General features: G+C 40.8%; 1 protein-coding gene across 1 annotated transcript in view; it reads left to right on the plus strand.

Annotated features, from left to right (window-relative positions):
- LOC124606128 overlaps positions 1–22,240 on the plus strand; it is a 99,649-nt gene extending 77,409 nt beyond the window's left edge. The window contains exon 2 of the mRNA XM_047138093.1: positions 22,103–22,240. Coding sequence (XP_046994049.1) covers positions 22,103–22,240 — 138 coding nt within the window. The remainder of the gene's footprint in view (positions 1–22,102) is intronic.
- Positions 22,241–22,584: the final 344 nt, after the last annotated feature.

Below are 22,584 nucleotides of genomic sequence, written 5' to 3' on the forward strand. Positions count from 1 at the left end.
TTTATTGATTTAAGCTGATTCCCTGCACCGAGGATATCTACATCTAAGCGACTCACATTGGTAGTCGTTCTTGATTCGAATTCTGGAAAACTGACTTGGTGTTCTTTGGTGAAAGAGTTTCAGAAAACTGTGTTTAATAACTCCGCTCTAGTGGCGCTGTCACCAGTAATATTACCATTCGTGTTAACTGTGTACTGGCACTAGCGTATTTTACATACGACCAGAGTCTCTCCGTGCGTAGCTTTAGCATACTCACAAGAACAATAATTTATACGATACGAAATCGATGTGTGCAGTCACACTTACTGCCACTCCACTTAGCACTGCGATTGTGAACACGAGTCTCCAGACTATGGTTAGGCGTGCCAGTAAACAATGCGGTTTCTTTCAGCCGTCTCTGTCTACAGCCAAGAATTGAGGGCCTTTCTCTTGTTGTCTTGGCTTACCCAGCTGCTTAAGGTTTGCTGGTTTTACCTGTGGACTCAAATACCGTGTCAGATGCGTTGCTGTGGCCAGCCTGCGACTGGGGGCCTTCACCTGTGTCGAGTGCTGCATGTCCCAGGAGAGCAACTTAAAAGTGCACTGTATTGAACATAGCTAGTAATTTCCTAGAATTACTTTCCATTTATAATCTGTTTCCGTGCTACTTTATTTTCCGCAAACTGACTAAGAAACTTGGAAATTGAAATAAGTAAGAATTTAGACCTATTTACTAAGATGTTTGTTGACGGCGTCATGATCTCGATGCAGCCACCCCTCTCCTCCACCCTCTTAGATATGCGTTGGCTACAGAGTTAAATGTTGGAAGAGCGGAAATGGTCTTGGATAGTGTGAAAAACTCACCTAGAACAATTATCCGTTATAATGGTCGAGTCGCTCGTTTAAGACGAATGCTATAAGTGTGTAGTGTGTTCTAAGCAGCTACTATATACATCCACCATGGTTACTAACTATATTTGCCATCATACGCTGTATCAAACATTGTCGTGTGACAGTAATTTGTGTCTGACGTGAAACATTGACAGGCCGATAATAATTATGGGAAAACAGGTTGCCTGTATACAAATTCCGCTATTTTTGCATATTTCTTGATGCCTTTCCTTTTGTTTCACTTCCTTAACGAGTCAAATCGAAGATGAAATACGTTTTTATGGAATACGTCGGAACCACCTTCCTTTTACGTATGATGAACGGAAGAACTTTCTAAATGTTAAAAATATATTTCAAAATCAGTTATTCTAAGGCTAAACTAATAGAGATTGAACATAATGAAAAATAGTCCACATTAGTCATACAACTAGTTGATCAGTTTACGAGGGCGTGCCCAAAAGTTATGCCTCCGAAATTTTTATGTGAAAACTATTAAAGCTTTTTAAGTAAAGCAAACGTTAACTTTCTGCGTCTTTATTCTTGGTGTCTACATATTTATTTCTCAACACACTCACCGTGGCGACGAACACATTTCTCCGAACGAGAGACCATTTTTTCGAGACGGTCAGTGTAGAATGTTTGATTTTGTTGACGAAGCCCCAACCCCACCACTGATTACACCGTTTCATCGCTATCAAAGTTAAGTCCTTGACGAAACTCTTTAAGTTTTGGAAATAGATGGAAATCGGATGCGGCCAAGTCGGAACTGTATGGATGACGATCAATGACACAGTAACCAAGGCGTCGGGTTGTTGCAGATATCGTAGTGCTCGTACATGGTCTGGCATTGTATGCTGAAGGAGAGCGTGCTCCATCTGTGGACGAACTTCTCGAACTCGAAACTCGATTACAGGACGCTGTTTATCACGCTTCGTTGTAGTTACTTTACACACACTCTGCAATTCGGAACCCTCTAGCGGCAGAGGGCTGCAAGTATTTAGGTATAAAGAATGAAGATATAGAGTGTTAATACAGCTTGTTTTATTTAACAAACTGTAAACGTTTTCACATAAACAACTCGGAAGCATCACTTCTCAGCGCGGCGTCGTAGTATTTAGCGCTAATGAAGAGAATGGGCGAGAAGCAGCAAAAGAAATAAACAGAAGACTAAAAGTGGCATTAAGTCCTTTTGGTGCACAAAATAAGGTTTTTAAAACTAAGTTTAGATTGCGTATGTAAAGCAAAATTGAAATAAATGTGTATTACCAGTTTTGAATTATGGCAGCGAGATATAGACATAACACGAAAAACATATAAGAAGCTGAGGGTTGCTCACCGAACACTGGAGGTGTAATGCAAGTCTTGAAGATCGTAATGGAGACGAAATAGCGGGTGGTCCTGACATGTAGCGAGGCTGTAGAACTTCATGGACGGAGATTTTATCGAACAGTAGATGTCAAGCGGTTGATTACGACGTGGATGATGATGATTATGATAATGACAATCATTTATGCCATTTTACGAAATACAGTTCTTCAGTACAGGTCTCTTCAAGTTATTCTCATAAGGTTTTTGTTAACATTTCTGCAATACCCTGTAGACCCACTGACCAAGGTGCTTTTCGCACTATTTAGGTTCAAAATGGCTCTGAGCACTATGGGACTCAACGGCTGAGGTCATTAGTCCCCTAGAACTTAGAACTAGTTAAACCTAACTAACCTAAGGACATCACAAACATCCATGCCCGAGGCAGGATTCGAACCTGCGACCGTAGCGGTCTTGCGGTTCCAGACTGCAGCGCCTTTAACCGCACGGCCACTTCGGCCGGCACACTATTTAGGAAGTTGTGTCACAAGCTTGAGAGAACGTTTGAAAAGGAAGAACTGAAGTCTGCTGAATAACCACGCAGCACTGCCTTATATCAGACTGGGAAATCGTTTACAGGAGGAACAATTAGTAGGATGGAGTGTCACACATGTCGCATTTGCGTAAGCACAAGAGACTACAGCTGGGAATGTAGTACAATCCAACAAGGTGGAAACAGCAGTGTTTCTGGGATATAAACTCTGTTTGACAGAATTTCAAACAGATACATTAGTCCCCAGAATGAGATTTTCACTCTGCAGCGGAGTGTGCGCTGATATGAAACTTCCTGGCAGATTAAAACCTGCAAGGTTCGCAGGAGAGCTTCTGTAAAGTTTGGAAGGTAGGAAACGAGATACTGGCAGAAGTAAAGCTGTGAGGACGGGGTGTGAGTCGCGATTGGGTAGCTCAGATGGTAGAGCACTTGCACGCGAAAGGCAAAGGTCCCGAGTTCGAGTCTCGGTCCAGCACACAGTTTTAATCTGCCAGGAAGTTTCAGAGCCATTAGCATTTAGCAGGTAGTACTAATAGTCTTTCTACAAACAGTATCCGGAGCAAGCTTTCCGTGCGGAGTGATACTGGATTAATATGTAGAATGAGTCTAAAAAAAAAAAATGGCTCTGAGCACTATGGGACTTAACATCTATGGTCATCAGTCCCCTAGAACTTAGAACTACTTAAACCTAACTAACCTAAGGACATCACACAACACCCAGTCATCACGAGGCAGAGAAAATCCCTGACCCCGCCGGGAATCGAACCCGGGAACCCAGGGAATGAGTCTCGCGGAATATCCGTATTAGATTTCTATTACCGCTATCGACGTCGAATTTTCCGTTGACGGCATTTTCACTTATTCTTCCCCTTCCGTATTACGTCATTTGTTCCGGGAAGTGAAGAAGAAAGTTTTCACACTGGAACAAAAGCGCCACTCCTCAGCGGCTGGTTAATTCTGGATGCTTAGCGAGAACCACGAGATGCTGCTGAGATGGCGCTGATGAGCGCATCAGGAATGCTGGCAACGTACGAGAGGCGCCAGGCGACCACCCACGCCGAGGAGGCGGAGGCGATTCTGCACGCAGGCTGAGCACCACTCGACGGTGACACATCTCCAGATGCATCTACAGCGTTTCCCGCTGCCAGTGGCCAGGGGACTTTTTCGCGCAGGTAATGTATCGTTGTACCATGTTTAAGTGCGGGCGTAATATTTAGAAGAGCTCTTGCTAGTAAGTAAACGCCCATCCCGTCTGATACTTCGATACGGCTGAACAGTACATAAAGCTACGACTTACAGAAGTCTGGCTGCGAACTATTTCGGAAGATACTAGAGTCTTTAAGCTCTAAACCGCAGAGCGTTTAATCAGTTGCCTTGTTACCGAACGTTTCTAAAATGTCAGCTATTCGTGCTGGGGAAACGTCAGAAAAAATTACTTAAAAAAGCCGTCTGAACATCCTGAGACTTGCTGTCTGCTATTTTCTTTAATGTTCTGCTGAATGATATTTGTCATCTTCAGTCTTGATCTGTAATGAATGTTACGGGGATTGCGAAGTGGTACTCGTCTCAGTATGTTTTCTGTTGTTGTGGTCTTCAGTCCTGAGACTGGTTTGATGCAGCTCTCCATGCTACTCTATCCTGTGCAAGCTGCTTCATCTCTCAGTACCTACTGCAACCGACATCCTTCTGAATCTGCTTAGTGTATTCATCTCTCGGTCTCCCTCTACTACGATTTTTACCCTCCACGCTGCCCTCCAATACTAAACTGGTGATGCCTTGATGACTCAGAACATGTCCTACCAAACGATCCCTTCTTCTAGTCAAGTTGTGCCACAAACTGCTCTTCTCCCCAATTCTATTCAATACCTCCACATTAGTTACATGATCTACCCATCTAATCTTCAGCATTCTACTGTAGCACCACATTTCGAAAGCTTCTATTCTCTTCTTGTCCGTACTATTTGACGTCCATGTTTCACTTCCATACATGGCTACACTCCATACAAATACTCTCAGAAACGACTTCCTGACACTTAAATCAATACTCGATGTTAACAAATTTTTCTTCTTCAGAAACGCTTTCTTTGCCACTGCCAGTCTACATTTTATATCCTCTCTACTTCGACCATCATCAGTTATTTTGCTCCCCAAATAGCAAAACTCCTTTACTACTTCAAGCGTCTCATTCCCTAATCTAATTCCCTCAGCATCACCCGAGTTCACTCGACTGCATTCCATGATCCTCGTTTTCCTTTTGTTGATGTTCATCTTATATCCTCCTTTCAAGACACTGTCTATTCCGTTCAACTGCTCTTCCAAGTCCTTTGCTGTCTCTGACAGAATTACAATGTCATCGGCGAACCTCAAAGTTTTTATTTCTTCTCCATGAATTTTAATACCTACTCCGAATTGTTCTTTTGTTTCCTTTATTGCTTGCTCAACATACAGATTGAATATGTTTTCTATGAAGTCATTAGACTTCATTCAGCAATGTCAAAACACCCTTCGAAGTCCACTATCTTCTCCAGCCCCCACCTCTTCTACTTTTGTGTGAGGATTATGTCACTAGTGTTCGAATAAAGGAGCATTAATTATCTGATGTTCAACTGCTTCTGGAATACAGCCACGCGAAATCTATTTTTTCTCTCTCAACGCTGACAATGGTGTTCCTTTAGAGCGGCAGTACTTATTCCTTGAGAAAATATGAAGGTAGCCCGTGTGGAGTTTGCTGGTCTCCCATCGGGCGCCTCCCCAGGTGGCGGATAGGGGAATGCTCACCAGATATGGTGGGTACCGGGGAAATAAAATACCCGGGGTGGACCAAAACTAGCAACTGCTGCCTTGTAGTATGATATTGGCTTATCAAAGACTAAAGGAAGAAAACCTTGAGTAAAAATTACCTGGTCCTCCAGGTTGGGGGTTGTGCAGTGGGCCAGCTCCTCACTCACATAAAAACATAAAAATGCTAAAAAACCTAATAATATGCCTCGGAAAAATCTGAACTTTGGACGACGAACTGGCAATGAGAAACGGAAAATTATGTTTGGATGCTGGAATGTGCAAGGTATTTCCACTAAAATAAATTTACTCCCCGCAGAACTTGACATGTTCAACATGGATGTTGTCGTACTCTCTGAAACAAAGAAGAAAGGCCAAGGAGAAGAAGAACTGGATAATTATGTACATATCTGGAGTGGGGTATCAAAAGCAGTAAGAGCCAAAGCAGGAGTCTCCATTATGATAAAAAAATCATGGAAAGAAAGAATCACAAATTGGACATTCATCAATCAACGTATAATAACTGTTGAAATGACATTATTTGCTAGGGAAGTTGTGATTATTGGCGTATATGCACCCACGAACGACACAAAAGATAAGGAGAAAGATACATTTTGGGACACCCTCAGGGAGACTATTGAAAAAATCCCAAGAAGAAAGGAACTGATTATCATGGGAGATCTGAATGGAAGGGTAGGAATTAGAGAATCTTGTAGAATAGTAGGAAAACATGGAGAGGACGAATATAATGACAATGGAGAACGATTGAGTGCAATTTGTGAACAATTTGATCTAAAAATTACCAACACATTTTTCAAACATAAGGACATTCATAAATATACTTGGCAACAGAACACCAAAGAACTTCGTTCTATAATAGATTATATTATCATTAGGCAAACAAGTAGTTTCAAGGCAGTAGACGTCAGATCTTATAGAGGAGCCCAGTGTGGATCAGACCACTATCTAGTTAAAATGAAGTCTTTCTGGCCATGGAAGAATGCAAGGAGTGATACAAGTAACATAAATAAAACGAACCAGACTGAGAAAGATGAAAATTTACCTTTTAATATTGACAGCCTACAAGACGAAAGTATCAGAACACTCTTTGCGGCCAGGATGGAAAGGAAACTGGTTGAATCATTTGAAGGAAGTACAGAGGAAATATATGACTATATAAAAGCTAATGTGAAAATCATAGCAACAGAGGTGTTGGGTAAAAAAGATAGCAACCACAATCGTGCAGCAGAGTGGTGGTCAGAGGAACTAGAGGTCCTCGTTAGAGAAAAACGAAATGCGTTCCTTCAGTGGTTGAATGACAAATCAGAAGAAACAAGATCAATATACAAGGAAAAGAAGAATGAAGTGACGAAAAAAATAAGGATGGCAAAAAATGAAGCATGGGAAAGAACATGTGCCAAGGTGAATAGCAAATTAGGATTTGGGAGAGCAAAAGAAGCATGGTCAGTATTAAAAGGGCTTCGACTGGATACGAAACGCAAAACTAATCTCCAACTAATAACACAAAAGGAATGGGAAGAGTATTTCCAAAACTTATTCAATGAGGACAGAGAACAATATCTAGAAGAAGGAACAGCTAGAGAAAAAGGACATGAAGTTGATGAGATCCAGATTTTAGAAAGTGAAGTACTTCAGGCGTTGAGAACAGGAAAAAATGGCAAATCACCGGGACCAGGCAATATCAATCTGGAGTGTCTGAAATATGGGGGTGACAAAATTCTGAAAATGATAACACAGCTCTTCAACAAAATGATACATGGAGATTCAGTACCCAACGAGATGAAGCTAGGTTACATTAATACAATATTTAAGAAAGGGGATCGCAAAATTTGTTCAAACTATCGAGGAATTTGTGTTACAAACACATTAATGAGAATTTTTGCGAAAGTAATTAAAAACAAACTGGAAAAAAATTTTAGAACCCAAGAAGAACAATGTGGATTCACGGCTGGGAGATCATGTGTAGACCATATTTTCACATTACGACAGATTTTGGAGAAACATAGGGAAAAATCAAAAAGTATAGGATTAATTTTCATAGATCTAGAAAAAGCGTATGATACTGTTCCAAAAAAATTACTTTGGAGAACACTACATATGGCAAACATAAACCCTTCCTTGATTAAAATAATACAACAGATGTATAAAGATAACATTTGCCAAGTGAAAGTTGGCAATAAACTTTCACAGAAATTTAGAACAAGCAAAGGCCTTTTACAGGGCTGTCCCATGTCACCATCATTATTTAAAATCTATATAGATATTAGCCTTAGAACATGGTCTCGTAAATGTAATAGTATGGGATTAGAAATAAGAGATGGAGTTTACCTACATCATTCATTATTTGCTGATGATCAAGTAGTCGTAGCACAAGATGGGGAGGATGCTAACTATATGTGCAATCAACTAGCAGTAGCATACAAAACTTGGGGTTTGAAGATTAATTACCAAAAAACAGAATACTTCACTAATGATTCAGATGAGCTATACATTGAAGGAAAGAAAATCAAAAAGATAAACACTTTCTGTTATTTGGGATCCATTTTAGAAATCGAGGGAAAATCAGAGTCGGAAATCAATAAAAGAATTAGTAGCGGACGGAGGGTCATTGGGATGCTTAACTCAGTCTTATGGAGCAGGAATGTAATGAGCAGAACTAAAAAATTAATATACAAATCCATATTAGAGAGTGTGGTTCTGTATGGAACGGAGACCTGGACAGTTAACATGAAGCACATTAAAAAATTACAAGCTCTAGAGATGGACTTTTGGAGAAGATCGGCAAGAATCTCCAGGAAAGAAAAGATAAGGAACACCGAAGTAATAAGGAGAATGGAAATAAAAGAAAGAATATATGACGTAATGGATAGGAAGAAATTACAGTGGTACGGGCATGTACGACGAATGGAGGAAGCCAGAATACCAAAATTGATACTGGAGTGGGAACCGGAGGGGAGAAGAAGAAGAGGACGACCTGTGACCACCTGGCTCCAAAATGTACAGCACACAATGAGGAGAATGGGCGCAGAGGAAGAGGACACGCAAGATCGAAACACATGGAGAAATATTTTGAGAGTATAGTTTAAGAACGTTTATTGTTTGTATTGTCAATTCCAGGTAAATTATTATGTTGGAGAAAAGCCTCTGTAATGAGGAAAAGCTCAAAATAACAAAAAATAACAAAAAATATGAAGGTAAGGATTAAGTAATCTGACCAGCGGCGTTACCATGGAAGGAAAGTGAGAATCTAACAACACTAGAAAATAACTATGACGTACGATTAAAACAAACAGCAAACGATAATTATTCTGGTAGCTGTAAAATCTGCAGTATTTTGAAATAAAGTACGCCTGCTCACACGCGGCCGAGTTACATTTCTTCTCACGTATTTAATGTTGATAACCTCTGATGGAAATTAGGTTGATAAAATGTATCATACAGTAATTATAATTATACGCAATACTTAACCATAAATCTAACTTCGAATGGAGCTAACTATTCAGCTACGAAACTTTTTTGTCTCATGTAATGAGTACAGCCATACTACAGAAAACTGGAAAAGTATAAACGAGAGGTTTAACGCATTAACAGTGTAAATTATATGTTCATATACTCATGAAGGTGCATATCCCATTGATACACCAGAGTGTGCTTACTAAAACAGGTTTCTCAGTACGTAGGCCTATGAATGATGACTGGTTTGTATTACCGCTGCCCTTGGCGTGTCTTCGCTTTATTCGTTGTACAAGCTCTAGTGAACGTCTATGAGAGTCGTATGTTGCTCAGTTTACCATTCTGCATCATTACAACAAAAAAGGACAAAGTGAACATTTACATTTGCCTCGTTGATAGTTTGCGCAACTTCTTGTCCTCACAGTTCCTTGTCCAGATAGTCGCCCACTGATAACCAGAGTGTGATGTTCCGGTACTGTAAATGCTCGCTGGCGATGTCTCATAAAATAACAAATAAACTTCCTGTAAAGGGTAACAAGTCGAGGAAGATTCAGATGTAATGAACAGAAAAAATTCGTGGGCGCATAGGAGATGAGATTTGGAATTTCATTGAAACCTGTGATGCAGTTAAGGGCTTGTTTGAAGCATTTAACAGTTATGTTCTATTCCGTCTGAAATGTCACATGTTGATAATTGTACTCACTAATGCGGCTCGAAAGCGATCACTGAGCTAAACCACTCTGATTTACGTTGAAAGGAAATGACCTGAAAACACTGCAGTCCGAAATTTTAAATAATAACATAGCAGACTTTGTGGGCCACTTCGAAGTTTTTTAAGGTTCTTTAACTTCCCCAGGCGCTTTAATTAATATTGTTATAGATGTTTGGACCACACAAACTGCAAGCATATTTATTATTATTGCTATTATCAGTATTATTATTTTCCTTACACATATTACGCGTCTTGATTTCTTACGACGTTGTTGAGAAAATATCCTGTCATCTTTGCATTCATCGACCTAACGAGCGTACACCTTTGGAGATCTGTGGTGTGGGTTCTGCTTGAGCTTCTTCGTTGTAGATATTTTCTTCAGTTGTCTTGGTAGATCTGAATAAAATGTGTGACAGCTTCCGTTTTAAGTTTCTTTAACACACCTTCATTCCTTTTGAGATCGTGTTTGATGTGATCAGCTGTTCGTCCCAAGAATTTTATTTCACGGGGCTCTTAGTCTTTTCGCATGTTATGACTTTAATTTCCATACTTCATGGTCACAACGCAGTATAGCTCTTGCTAATGTCTTACTTCGCTTCCCGCGTGTCATATACGAAATATACGGCACACTTATCTGCATACAGAACCCATGTAAGGCCAAAGATACACACGCCAATACTTTGCTCATCTTCCACAATGTGTCATTATCTACTGCGACAAGTTTCAGCGTTCTTCGTCATCAGTTACAGTTAATAGACATATTACATATATAAACATACTCTTCTAATACTGAAACTCGTATTTTGGTGTGCTTCTGGTTTACAGAAGGTTTCACTACATTATTGGTGACTCTCGCCGTTTTTTGTATACCTGGTGGCTTTTCCAGCTAGGTCTGTTTCCTCTAGAAACGATAGTTCATAGACTAAATACGTGAATGTGTTCACTCTTTCTAGAATTTTATTTTTCAAACATACATTACACTGTACTGGGTATTTTCTGCAGATTATCATAGTTTTTGTTTTTTTGATGTTGATGTCCAAGCTGTACTTCTCGGATATAATCTGCAAATTGTTTACAGTAAGCGGCAAGTCATCCGCTGTTCTCTAAATTTTAAGAAAATACACCATGGCCAGTCCTGTACAACAAACAGTGTCATATCAACAATTGAGAACACATGAATTGTCGTCAATAAACACAACAACCATGATATTTGTTACTCACGAATTTTTTGATGTGTAATAGCAGATAGCTAGTTGTCCTGGATTTAACAATTATTACGTGATTTATCCTGAATTATATATTTATTTCACTTGTATGGGCACGTGTTATTATAAGTAAGTAACTATTGAACGGACTGCTTCACGCAAAATGATCTAAAAGAAAATACTAATTGCAATTTTTGGAGCTGCTGAAAGGAAAGGTTAGAGCAACGTATTTTTACCAAACAACAAGTGCAACTAGGTGATTTGAATGAAGCCGTATGACCTTTGTCTCCACTCTCGGATGATTTTAATCATATAGATAATAAACAAGAGTGGTGAATTGCCGCATCTTCACTCTGATGATTTGTCCTCTTTCTTGCTGCAAATTAAATATGTTCGGTAAAATTCTGTATAAGTTAACGATAAGTGGTTGGGGATCGTGATCATCTACCAGAATCTGTAATAATTTGTTTCTATTGACTTTATCAAAAGAATTTTTCATGTCGGCAGAGACAATGCGTGTTTCTCGATTTTCTCTTTATGTCTTTCTCTTAGTACTTTCAATGAAAATGAGCAGTTACAGCATGAGCTTCCTTTTAGAAAGCCATTTTGCCCCTCATCCATAAGGAATTCATACTGCCTGTACAGTTTATTTTTTTATTCTGTTTTTGTAAGCTAAATTCAAGAAGCTTACTTCACGGTGGCTACTATAATTTTTCAGGTTCCTTTTTTTAAAGATAGGAATGGCAATAACTGATTTAGTCCAGCTCTCAGGCGCATCACCTCCTGAGCAGATAATATTTAAGAAGTTCAACGATCTGTTAACAAATGACTTGCTTTCATGTTCAAACACTGTAGACTGATAGACTCCTATCCTGGGATTTGATAGTTTCTATTTTGTTTAATACTTCTTTAAGTTCAGGCTTAAGGATGATTTCTCCTGAACAGCTCCCTCCAAACTGGATTGTAGGAGGCTCTGTCTTTTAAGGCGATAGATTCTAAAAATGCTGCAACCATTTAGATAGCGATGCGATTCACTTTCACATTCACTTTCCTATCACTATTTATCGTTTTAATAATTTTGAACGTGGTCAGTTGGGGTCTGTAAATGTGACGTTCTGAATGGACCAAAAATTCTTCCTAACTCTCTTTGTGTTTTCCACGTATTTTTCTTTTAGTGCTTGCTCTTTCCCTACGATATTCTATTTTATCTTCCCGTTTCCGTGTTGACGGATATCTTGCTAATGCTTCTTGTCTGTCCTTTACAGTCTTTTCGCCAGTCGCGGTGGTCTAGTGGTTCTAGGCGCGCAGTCCGGAACTGCGGGACTGCTACGGTCGCAGGTTCGAATCCTGCCTCGGGCATGGATGTGTGTGATGTCCTTAGGTTAGTTAGGTTTAAGTAGTTCTAAGTTCTAGGGGACTGATGACCACAGCAGCTAAGTCCCATAGTGCTCAGAGCCATTTGAACCATTTTAACAGTCTTTTCGGCATCATCATCCCTCCATTTCCTCAGTCCTTACTTCCGAGGCCATTTTGATTTTCTGCCAAAGCTCCGATTGACAGCTTCTCCTAGAATGTACTGGAGAGCCTAACATTCTTCATTTCAGCCCTCTCATTAAAATGAGAACATAAGGTCATTTTTTGTGCAACCAAAGTACACAGTGTTCTCTCAAAAGACTTACGCGGAAGGCAAGTTCTTTAATCACTGGCAGTTTCTTGCACTTCTTTTTATGCTATCTTGGTGTTACTCGTTTGGGGCTTATTATTATTATGCATGGCTACGCTAATTCCATAATCTCTGTCTCCTCGAACAAATTAATACTGTCTGTAAAATAAGCAAATATTGAGGAAAATTTGATAACTCTTTTTTTTATTTTGTCCATCTCATTTGCACGAATATACAGTTCATTGCTGCAGTCGTTACCGATTTCTGGTTGACTCCACCATTCTCAAACCACACACCTCGTTATGAGCCGTAGCTATAACATGGAGCTAAGAGGTACGAATAGCTCTGTACAAGGAAGTCAAACTGTGAGCAACAAGAACTCTCATGGATAAGGCAGAGCACGTGTCTAATGTTACAAAGCTATTCGTGCCTATGGGCACCAAGTTGTATAACTAGTTACGGTTTGATAACAAGGTGTGTGTTGTTTGAGAATGGGATAGTCAGCCCGAAACCGGCAACGACTGCAGCCATAAATTTTATACGGTTGCGGATCTGCCGTCCCGAAGCAGCATGCCTGAATTCAGCAAATAAGTAAATATATTTCGTAAGGACGATTGAAGCAATCACTGTGATTTCTAAAAGTTTTGGTTTTCTCTCAAACGCCTTACTGGTTTGTTCCTCGAGGCAACTGCTTCGTTCTTAAATAGTACATTAAGTCATTAATTCTGCTTCTTGTTTCATTAAGAACGTTTCTGCTTCATGAATAGAATCAACAAGAACACTTTCATCAGTTCCTCTGTTACATGTCTCAAAATACCCATCTAAAAACTGATGGAATGACCAAATATTAATAGATGAAGAACTGTAGGAACAGGAAACGTAATTTACGATATATATAGTTTTGTGGACTATTTGGAAGGAGCGAACAATGATGGAAGGAAATATTGAACTTGACCGTTGTTTGCGTACAAAGTAAATGCCTACCACTTTAATGATGGCATACAACACACATTCATCAATCCTTGTATATTCTGGAACTGAGCATCCACTGCAATTCATGTTTAAAATATTCCACAGTAAGGTGATCTTCAGTACTTAATTATGAGACCCAAATCATTAATTTTGGCAAAAGAGTCTCCTAAATAAATAAAAAATAGGCACATAACGCTGCGAGGCTATAAACACACTATTACTTACCGAATAATGTAAGGGGCTGCAATGATGCAATTCACATACGTGGTTCGCCAGCAGAAAACTGAACTTCGCATCAACAATCTAATATGAGATTCATAATGGTTGTCATATTTATCTTCGCCATCAGACTTCCATTCAGTTTAATCTAATACAGAAATATAATATATGTTTGTAGGGAGGTTATAGGTTTCTCTGGCAAATCAAAGCGTAGTTCTCGTCCTTACTCGACATGAACGTTTTGAATTCGTCATTTCATGGAGGAACTGCCTGCTCCAGGAACTCATAGCACTTGTGAGAACATCCGCTATGATACACATAGCTGACGTACTAAATGACTGGCTGTAAGTGACTTGACCAAAGACCGTAGTGCGTTCGTAGTTTTGAAGCAGGACAGGCTTGATCCTTTTAACGTGAAAATATTAGCGCAATAAAGCATTATTATCGCTCCGTACCCTGTCGTACCTCAATTATATCTACCCGCGCCGTACGACTTCCACAAGTCTGTATATTGTAGGACTGTAGTTAGTCTATTGTCGTGCTTCTAAATCGCGATAGCACCAAGAAATCAGTATTACGTGCACGGCAAAGGCCCTACACTGCCGGTTATGAATGCGAGAGATGGCTTCTAGGGCTCGTGGAAATAGGAAAGTGGCACATACATAAAAGGAGAGGTGCACTGTGCCTTACTGTAAAGAGAGAGCTGTAATCTGTTGTTTCATCTGCGTTATCTTCAATTACATTATTACCGCATTTCCTTCAGGGGATTTACTTGGTCCCTTTTCTTTTTCCCATTTCAGCGAGTATACAGTGTGAAACTTAAACATTTACTCTAGATGTGTTGTTATTGGTTCGTTTCCATCAAAATACTGGTGCAACTACTATTTTGAATTTTAATTTATAATTTCTAGACGAATCTAATAACAATTTTAAAACAAAGTGCAGGACGGATATGAAAGGCATACACCGTTTGGAATTGAGAAAGAAGAAAATCTAAGCATCACACGACCAAACAAAATTAATGTACACTTGCACTTGAAAGTAGAACTATGTGGCGCTGAAAGCGACAGCGGCGACGAATACTGTAGACGACGGCAAAGAATGCAAAACATGTCAAGAGTTGTCTGCCGACGTTGACCGCTGCAAACAAGCATGGAGGGAGAGATTGGTACGGCCACATAGAAATGGAGAGTGACGTAAGGTCAGTAGAAAGGCTAATGTCTATTTAAAGAAGTGAGGTAAGTAAATAAATTCAGCTCTGAAGTACGTATCATGCTTTCCAGTCTCTTTTTCTCTTGTCAACAGTCGTGCGAATGCTTTAACTCTTCCATTTACTTTGACACTGTGCATATCTCTTCATCTTTGTTAATTTACTGCACCTTTGATCCTGCTACCACCTTTCTCCGTTTACAGTTTTCTACGTTACCATGTGAAGTATTACGTGATGATTTAGCACACGTCCCAGTAACTCCATCAAAGCTAAAATGTTTCCCACAAATTTGGTCCATCCCTATTCAATCTCTTCCGTCCTCCACTTTGAAATATATTTTTAAATTTTTTTTTGTCTTTCGCCGTTCCTGTGATGTCTTAATGCAACACACGCTAACAGATTCCATTGCCTGATGAATAGAGATTGTTCAACAAGCAGTTCTGGCAAAGATTAAAGAAGTAATACGCGACAAAATTCTTGTATACAATATTCTCGGTATTCTATCATGCGTTAATTAGCAGAAACTCGTGTCTACGGTGACTTCCATCATCGTCAAGAACTATGACGGTGCGGGCAGTGGTAGTGGTATAGTACTGCAGATGTACAATGTGTTTCACCTCGTTCCAAAAGACTAAATCTTCTACATGAATGAAGACAGAGCCTTAGGTTCATTTTAACTTACGTATCGTTCCTATACATTTACCAGGGTGACAATAGTAAGTTGCAGGTTCAACTAGCTGCTGCTAGGGGTCTCACTGATATGACTAGCTCCCTCTCTCGCTCGTAACGCAGTGTGCGTCCAGTCGAAATAGCCATGACACAGGAAAAAAATGGCGTTTTGCGTTCTCTGTTTCACCATGTACCTTTTGGTTACAACATAGTGGCACACATTTCGCCGAGAGTGTGGTGCTGCACCTAACCCAGCTCAGAGCTGCACGATTCTTACGTTGCGTCAGTGGCTCCCAGGGCCGCTTCTCTGACGGTATGTAACTTTTTTGCGCGTGAAAGGCTTCGTCTATATCGCTCCCTTCAACAACTTTTTTCCTCCTGTTGTTAGTCGTGAAGGAAAAATTGTCTTCGCTGATGACAGCAACTATAGTCATCGAGGAACAAGAGAACTCCTTGGAGAGAAAGCAGATGAAACCCGCAAGGAAGTTAGTAATTGGTCAATAAGCAATAAAGTGACACTGAACGTAAAGAAAACAAATGCCATTAATTTCAGTTTGAAGAGGGAAAATGGCTCAATTAAGTATAGATGGCACCTCTACAGACAGTGTAGCAAACGCAAAATTTTTAGGAATGAATATTGATTCTCAGTTAAAATGGTGTCAGCACACAAGGTTACTTGCAAACAGAATGTCATCAGCACGTTATTACCTCACATTCCGGTCATAAATGTGAAAAAACCACTGTCTTTTAGTTATATACTATCCACACGTACACTCAGTTCTTGGCTATGGCATTCTTTTCTGGAGATCAAATGCATAAAATATGAACATAATTTTCAAACTGCAGAAAAGAGCTATAACCGAAAATAGCACTCGAGCTCGCTATAAAAACCTATTCAAAACACTGAGGATTTCAACTGCACCATGTGAAGACAACTATGAAACAGTTGTACACAACAAAAATAACTTCGGTAATAACTGCACAAACAGCTCTGTCCATGAGCATGGAACAAGAGCTTGACTGAACTTGCACTGACCAGTAAAGGATGAACATAAAACTCAAAACAGCACTTTCTATCATGGAATAAAACTGTTCAATAAATTACCGAAGTAGATTACAGAAACTGCTAAAACAGACTTGTTTAAAAAAAAGGCAGTTAGAAAGTATTTGTTGACCCAAATATTCTATACACTGAAGGATACAGAATAAGGGTTTGGTAAAAATTGTAACAAAAATAATAATTATAATGAAACATATAAGATTCCACATAACACTTCCACACTATATTTTTCCTTCTTTTCTTCCTTTTCTGGAAAATGTACTACCAAATCTATGCACTGTATCATAGTAACACCATATCCTCTTTCTGAGCTCAACATCTCACTCGTCCTACTGGTACAGGTAGGCTGCCTCAGTTTTTCAGGCTATCAAATGGGAAGTTGTGGTGCATAGTATGGTCCTGGCGTCAACTGAGATTGTGCAGTGTTATGAAACAACTATGTGTAGTCTTTTGTCATTATTGAATAACTTATCTGTAAAAAGTTATTGAACACTAGGGGTAAGAGAACGATGTAGCATTGCTTTAAACAGAGTGGCCTTATATTCTCCAATTTTCATCGAGCCATCCGTGGTTTCCCTAAGTTATTTCAGACAAATGCCGGAATGGTCCCTTCTACGTATAAGGCCACGGCTGACTACCTGTCCCATCCCCGTCATTCTACACTCTTAAGTCTGTAAATGTCTGCATACGTGAATTATTTTGTTTTTGTTGTTCTTAAATTGTAATGTCAAAACATGTCCAAAGCTATTTTCGATAAAAAAAAACTATTACCACTTTGGGTTAATTGTGACGTCGCGCGACACCAGCGAACGCAGTAACTGCAGCCATCCTCGCAAAAGTGTGGGACGTGTGGGACGAGTTTGCCTATTATCTGTATGTTTGTCGTGCGTCCGGCAGAGGGCATACTGAACATCTGAAAAAGGTAAATGAAAAATCTGATTCAAAGTGTAATCGTAAAAAGTACCCCAAGGTTGTATGTGTGTCTACGTAAAATATGTACCCTCGTAAAATCGGATGCGTCCTTCCAAGCTAAAAACTTTGTAAATTACGCGTAAATTAAACTTCATCCAAAGCTTCTACCTTTATTCGCGTAGAGAAATCCGATGATCCGTTTGAAAGGCCCTATATTCCTTGTTGTGTGAAAAGGTGACGATTACATTCGTCGGTCAATTAGAAGCGAACTGCTGTTTAAAAAAGGATCAGATAGTAACGATCACGGAAGTAGATCTGCACCTATCGAATTGACAGTACAGGGTGATATCTACGCTTATTTGAAGTGACAATAATAGGAGGTCCCACTAAGTACAATCTGAAATCCCCAACTTCATTGGATATATTTATCTTGTGGTGGTTAGTTGTTCAGGATGGAAGTCCACGGGTCCATCTCGTCGTGATCATAAGTTAGAGTAACGTTTGTGTGCTTTTGTGCAGTATAAAAACAATAACAAGAGTAAGATGCAGTGAAATGTCTCGCAGCCTCACTCTCGCCGACTTCACACTAGACCAAAACAGTACAATGGCATCTTGAAAATAAGCACATTCGTAACGGTTAGTGCGTCTGTTTGTTAGAGCAGTCGATATTGTGTAAAGGCTGACCTCAAACGCCACTACTGCCCGTGACTGCCCACTTCCAGCTGAGCAACCTTCGTTTATTTTGGTGCCTTTTCATTCTGTTGGCGTCAAAGAAGCCCTACGTCAGAATTACGACACGTCTTATGCATCAAATCAAGTTTCATACAATCTGAAGGTATGTCTATCGCCAAATATATGGATAATTTAGTGCATCTAAATGGCATTCGGAGTTCCTCACAAACTGCCAGATCTGAACCCGTGCAAAATGCGTTTATAATGTATTGATTGAACTGAGATGAAAGGGTTCGTGGTAAGATAAAAACATACAGCAACAAAAATGACGAGAAAAATGCTCAAATGACAATCAAATAGATGTTATTGTGATGTATGTCAAACTGTTTAGTTTGATCAGAGCTTTATGAAACTGACATTGGATATTGTCCGGGAAAGTACAATACGAAAGTTACCAGTGAATTTTTATCGACGCTTTCATTAATTAATAATAATTAAAGTAAAACTAGTTGTCAGAATCGAGGTATTTAGACTTCACTCTTGGAATGAAGTACTGCAAATGTTTTCTATAAGAAAAAAAAACTATCAAAATTCAGATGAGCATTGCTGTCCTGCCAGGTATGGTAGAATTAGTTCCTGGAAGCAACCTCACAAAAAATTACTTATGTCACTGCGAATAAGAAAAAGGTGGTTCTGATCCCAATGCATTTTAGTCAAGTTGGGGAAATTTGTGAACGAGAAACCAAATACGAAAAATTGAGGCACACAAAGAAAGTCCATGAAGCAAAAAGGAGCACATGGAAAGGGACGGACAGTTTCAAGTAATTTTATGGTTCAAATGGCTCTGAGCACTATGCGACTTAACTTCTGAGGTCATCAGTCGCCTAGAACTTAGAACTAATTAAACCTGACTAACCTAAGGACATCACACACATCCATGCCCGAGGCAGAATTCGAACCTGCGACGGTAGCGGTCGCTCGGTTCCAGACTGTAGCGCCTAGAACCGCATGGCCACTCCGGCCGGCAAGTAATTTTATGTTGTAGCCCGTTACGTCATATCAGAACCTACTTTTACTACGTAATTTTTTTAAATCTGCGTTTACAAATGATCTGCTACGTGGTTACTAAGAGCAGCTGTGTTTTCACAATATAATTTTACTTGTACAGGATATGAAGCGTTTGTTTTCTTCTCATTTTAACAAAGCCTGACAATCTGCTAAGTTTAAATACCTGCAGTCTTAAAACTAATTATGGACCGGAAATTCTTAAAGTTAACAATTTACGCATGAAGAATGTAAAAAAAATAAGAAGATAGACCTTAGACTTACAGGACCCCGCCAGCCTTGCTCTCCAGGAGGAAGTGCCTCAGTAATACTTTGAGCCTCTCGTCCTCAGATGGCATGATTGAACACTACGTTAGGTTACTTTATGTCGCAGCGTGTGCTGTCTTCTATTTCTACGTTTCTCTTACTACGTAATATTAATGTGTTATGAACACTTGCTTTCTTGATTCTTTGGTGACTACGCATTTAGTCCTTATTCTATGTTTTTCTGTCTTCAACAGCGCCGCTGTTGTCTGATCTGCTACCGCTGCTACTGCCATCTGTCTTGCTAGTACTGTCTTTGGAATCATTTGTTTCCTGTGCTCATTGCTGCCTGTACTCTCGTTGTTGCAAGCGCTCTAGATATTCTGTCTGCACAGTCGTTGTGATCGGTCCGCAAGGCTGTGTTTTGGATCCGCAGAAGGTCGGATTAAAGGAAGACATTGAGGCAATTCAGAGGCGGGTTGCTAGATTTCTTACGGAGACATAAAGACAGCCGTTCTCCCCCTTGCTCTATTTGCGAGTGGAACAGATAAAGTGACGACCAGCAGAGGTACAGGGTACCCTCCGGCACCCACCACAATGTTGCTTGCGGAGTATTTATGTAGATAGGTGTACAAGGTCTGATCTCTAAGTGATTGCCGACCGGTGTGGCCGAGCGGTTCTAGGCGCTTGAGTCTGGAACCGCGCGACCGCTACGGTCGCAGGTTAGAATCCTGCCTCGGGCATGGATGTGTGTGATGTCCTTATATTAGTTAGGTTTAAGTAGTTCTAAGTTGTAGGGGACTGATGACCTCAGATGTTAAGCCCCACAGTGTTATGCCCCATAGATATCACAATCAAATACAGAGCTGCAAGGTACTGGTCAAAGGTGGGGATACTGGATAAGGTACACACAATAACCGGTGTGCCCATAGAGACGATACGTCAGCATAAAAGTTGGCGTTTGGATACATGGCAAGGTGAGTGGGATGTAAGTGGGGTGAGTGGGATGTAAGTGATAAGGGACGTAGACTGCACGACTTCCTCGTTGACATAAGGGAACGGTTGAGAATGAGACATATCGATCCCTGCCGCGGTATGGTACATTTCTTAACCGGACACGGACCTTATCCCACGCACTTAACCGCGTGAGTCTGAGGCAGACACCTACATGCACATGCGGGGAAGAAGGTTCCCCAGAACACACTGTCTTTTTTTCTGCGGGCAATACGCGAACAACAGGCATACACTACACTTAGACTACACAGATACAGACGTAGATATATACACAGCAATAAGAGACGAAGAAAAATGGGCACAATTAAACGCACTGACAAACAGTATTTCAAAATCAACACATGTAGAGTATATGCGGACACGATATCACAACCATGCCTATGTACAGCGTAACAGCAATATCCAGAGGATGGACAGCGATACCCACAGTGACAGCGAAAATAGTGACAATGAGGAGGAACAGGAGGAGGAAGCTGAGATGTGACAGTAAATAAGCAAAAGTGCTGGCAATCTAGCCAAGAAACCACCAAATGCTGCACATGCATGAGCACCTAAAGCAGTTAATACATAGGATTAGTAATAAATAGGATAAGCAACATTATTTCTCTACTAATAACCATTTGTGTGTGTGTATGTGTGTGTGTGTGTGTGTGTGTGTGTGTGTGTGTGTGTGTGTGTGTGTGTGTGTGTGGCTGGCGGTCAACGGCTCGAAGAAACCACTCCGAGGTATTCACCGTCAGTCACATTCGGTGATGGTACTAACAAATCTCTCATCTATCCTATCCTCTTTTTATATTCTTCTTAAGAAACAACAAAATTTTATTTATATTTCAACCTTAAATTATTGTTATTTTGAAAAGCTGTAAAAATATGAAAAACGAAAATTGTAGGATGTACGACCTGTTTTAAACATCAGGTAACAGGTCTGTAATTTGGCAATGAATAAATAAATAAATAGTGCTCAGAGCCATTTTCTAAGTGATCGTGTCATGTCGTTGTGTGAGTACGCTAGTCGTCTTTCCTGCGACCATCGGTCACACTAAAAAAAAGTGTGTATTCTGGGGTCCCCCTCTCCCCAAAGGCACAATCAGTCTCCAAACCGAGATTGACACGCAGCAAGTAAGTGGAATATGGCCCATGACCGATTAAGAAATGAACCGTGACCCCGTCTGGGATTAACATGTTTCATCCTCAGTCGCCCCCTGATGTTGGGAAAGAATGTATATACCTTACGGACCTCTTCACAGTTGTCACACTCTGTTTTGTGTTATACTTTAAAAAGGTGTTTCCTCTGAGGCAACCGATCAGTTGGGCGGAATCGATACCACATTTATAAAAAGGAGCACAAGGGGCACAGGGAGCTCAATTTTTCAGTGAAATATGACGTGGTACCAATACTGAGAATATTTTACGCTTCGCGAAATTAGAGACGAGTGACCCCGTAACATAGGCCCAGAATGGCCGACAGGCAGTGAGCAGAGTTTTTTTCGCGTTTCATGGTGACAGAGTAGAGAGGACGCCACACAATGGCCGGCACTGGCGACGCCTGGCGCGTCAGGTCGGCCGGTACGGCGCGACGGCGGCGGCGGCGGCGGCGGCGGCGGAGGCGGCGCGGCGGTTGCGATGGCGGCGCTGGACGTGTGAAGGGCGGAAGCCGCCGTATGTGGAGTACAAAGACCGGAAGCGGCGCCGTGGAGGGGGGCAATGCACCGCAGCTGCAGCGCAACTGCCAAATTTATCCCGCCGTGTTGTTCTGCCCCGGCCGGCTTCCTGCCGCGTGCACGAGCCGCGCCGTTTTTGCCGTCGCCACCGATGCGGTGCGGTGCGGTGCGGTGCGGCAGTTTTCAAAAATTCTGCGCTGCACGCTGCGCCGCGCCTTGGTGCCCGGAATGCGTACACAATGCGGCCTTAACGACTGCTCCGCAAACTTTCTTGGCCCCTCTCGCAATCGCGCACTTCTTTCGGCGTCAACCTTACCGCACTGCCAG

The sequence above is a fragment of the Schistocerca americana genome, chromosome 3 (assembly GCF_021461395.2).
Source record: "Schistocerca americana isolate TAMUIC-IGC-003095 chromosome 3, iqSchAmer2.1, whole genome shotgun sequence".
Lineage (NCBI taxonomy): Eukaryota > Metazoa > Arthropoda > Insecta > Orthoptera > Acrididae > Schistocerca > Schistocerca americana.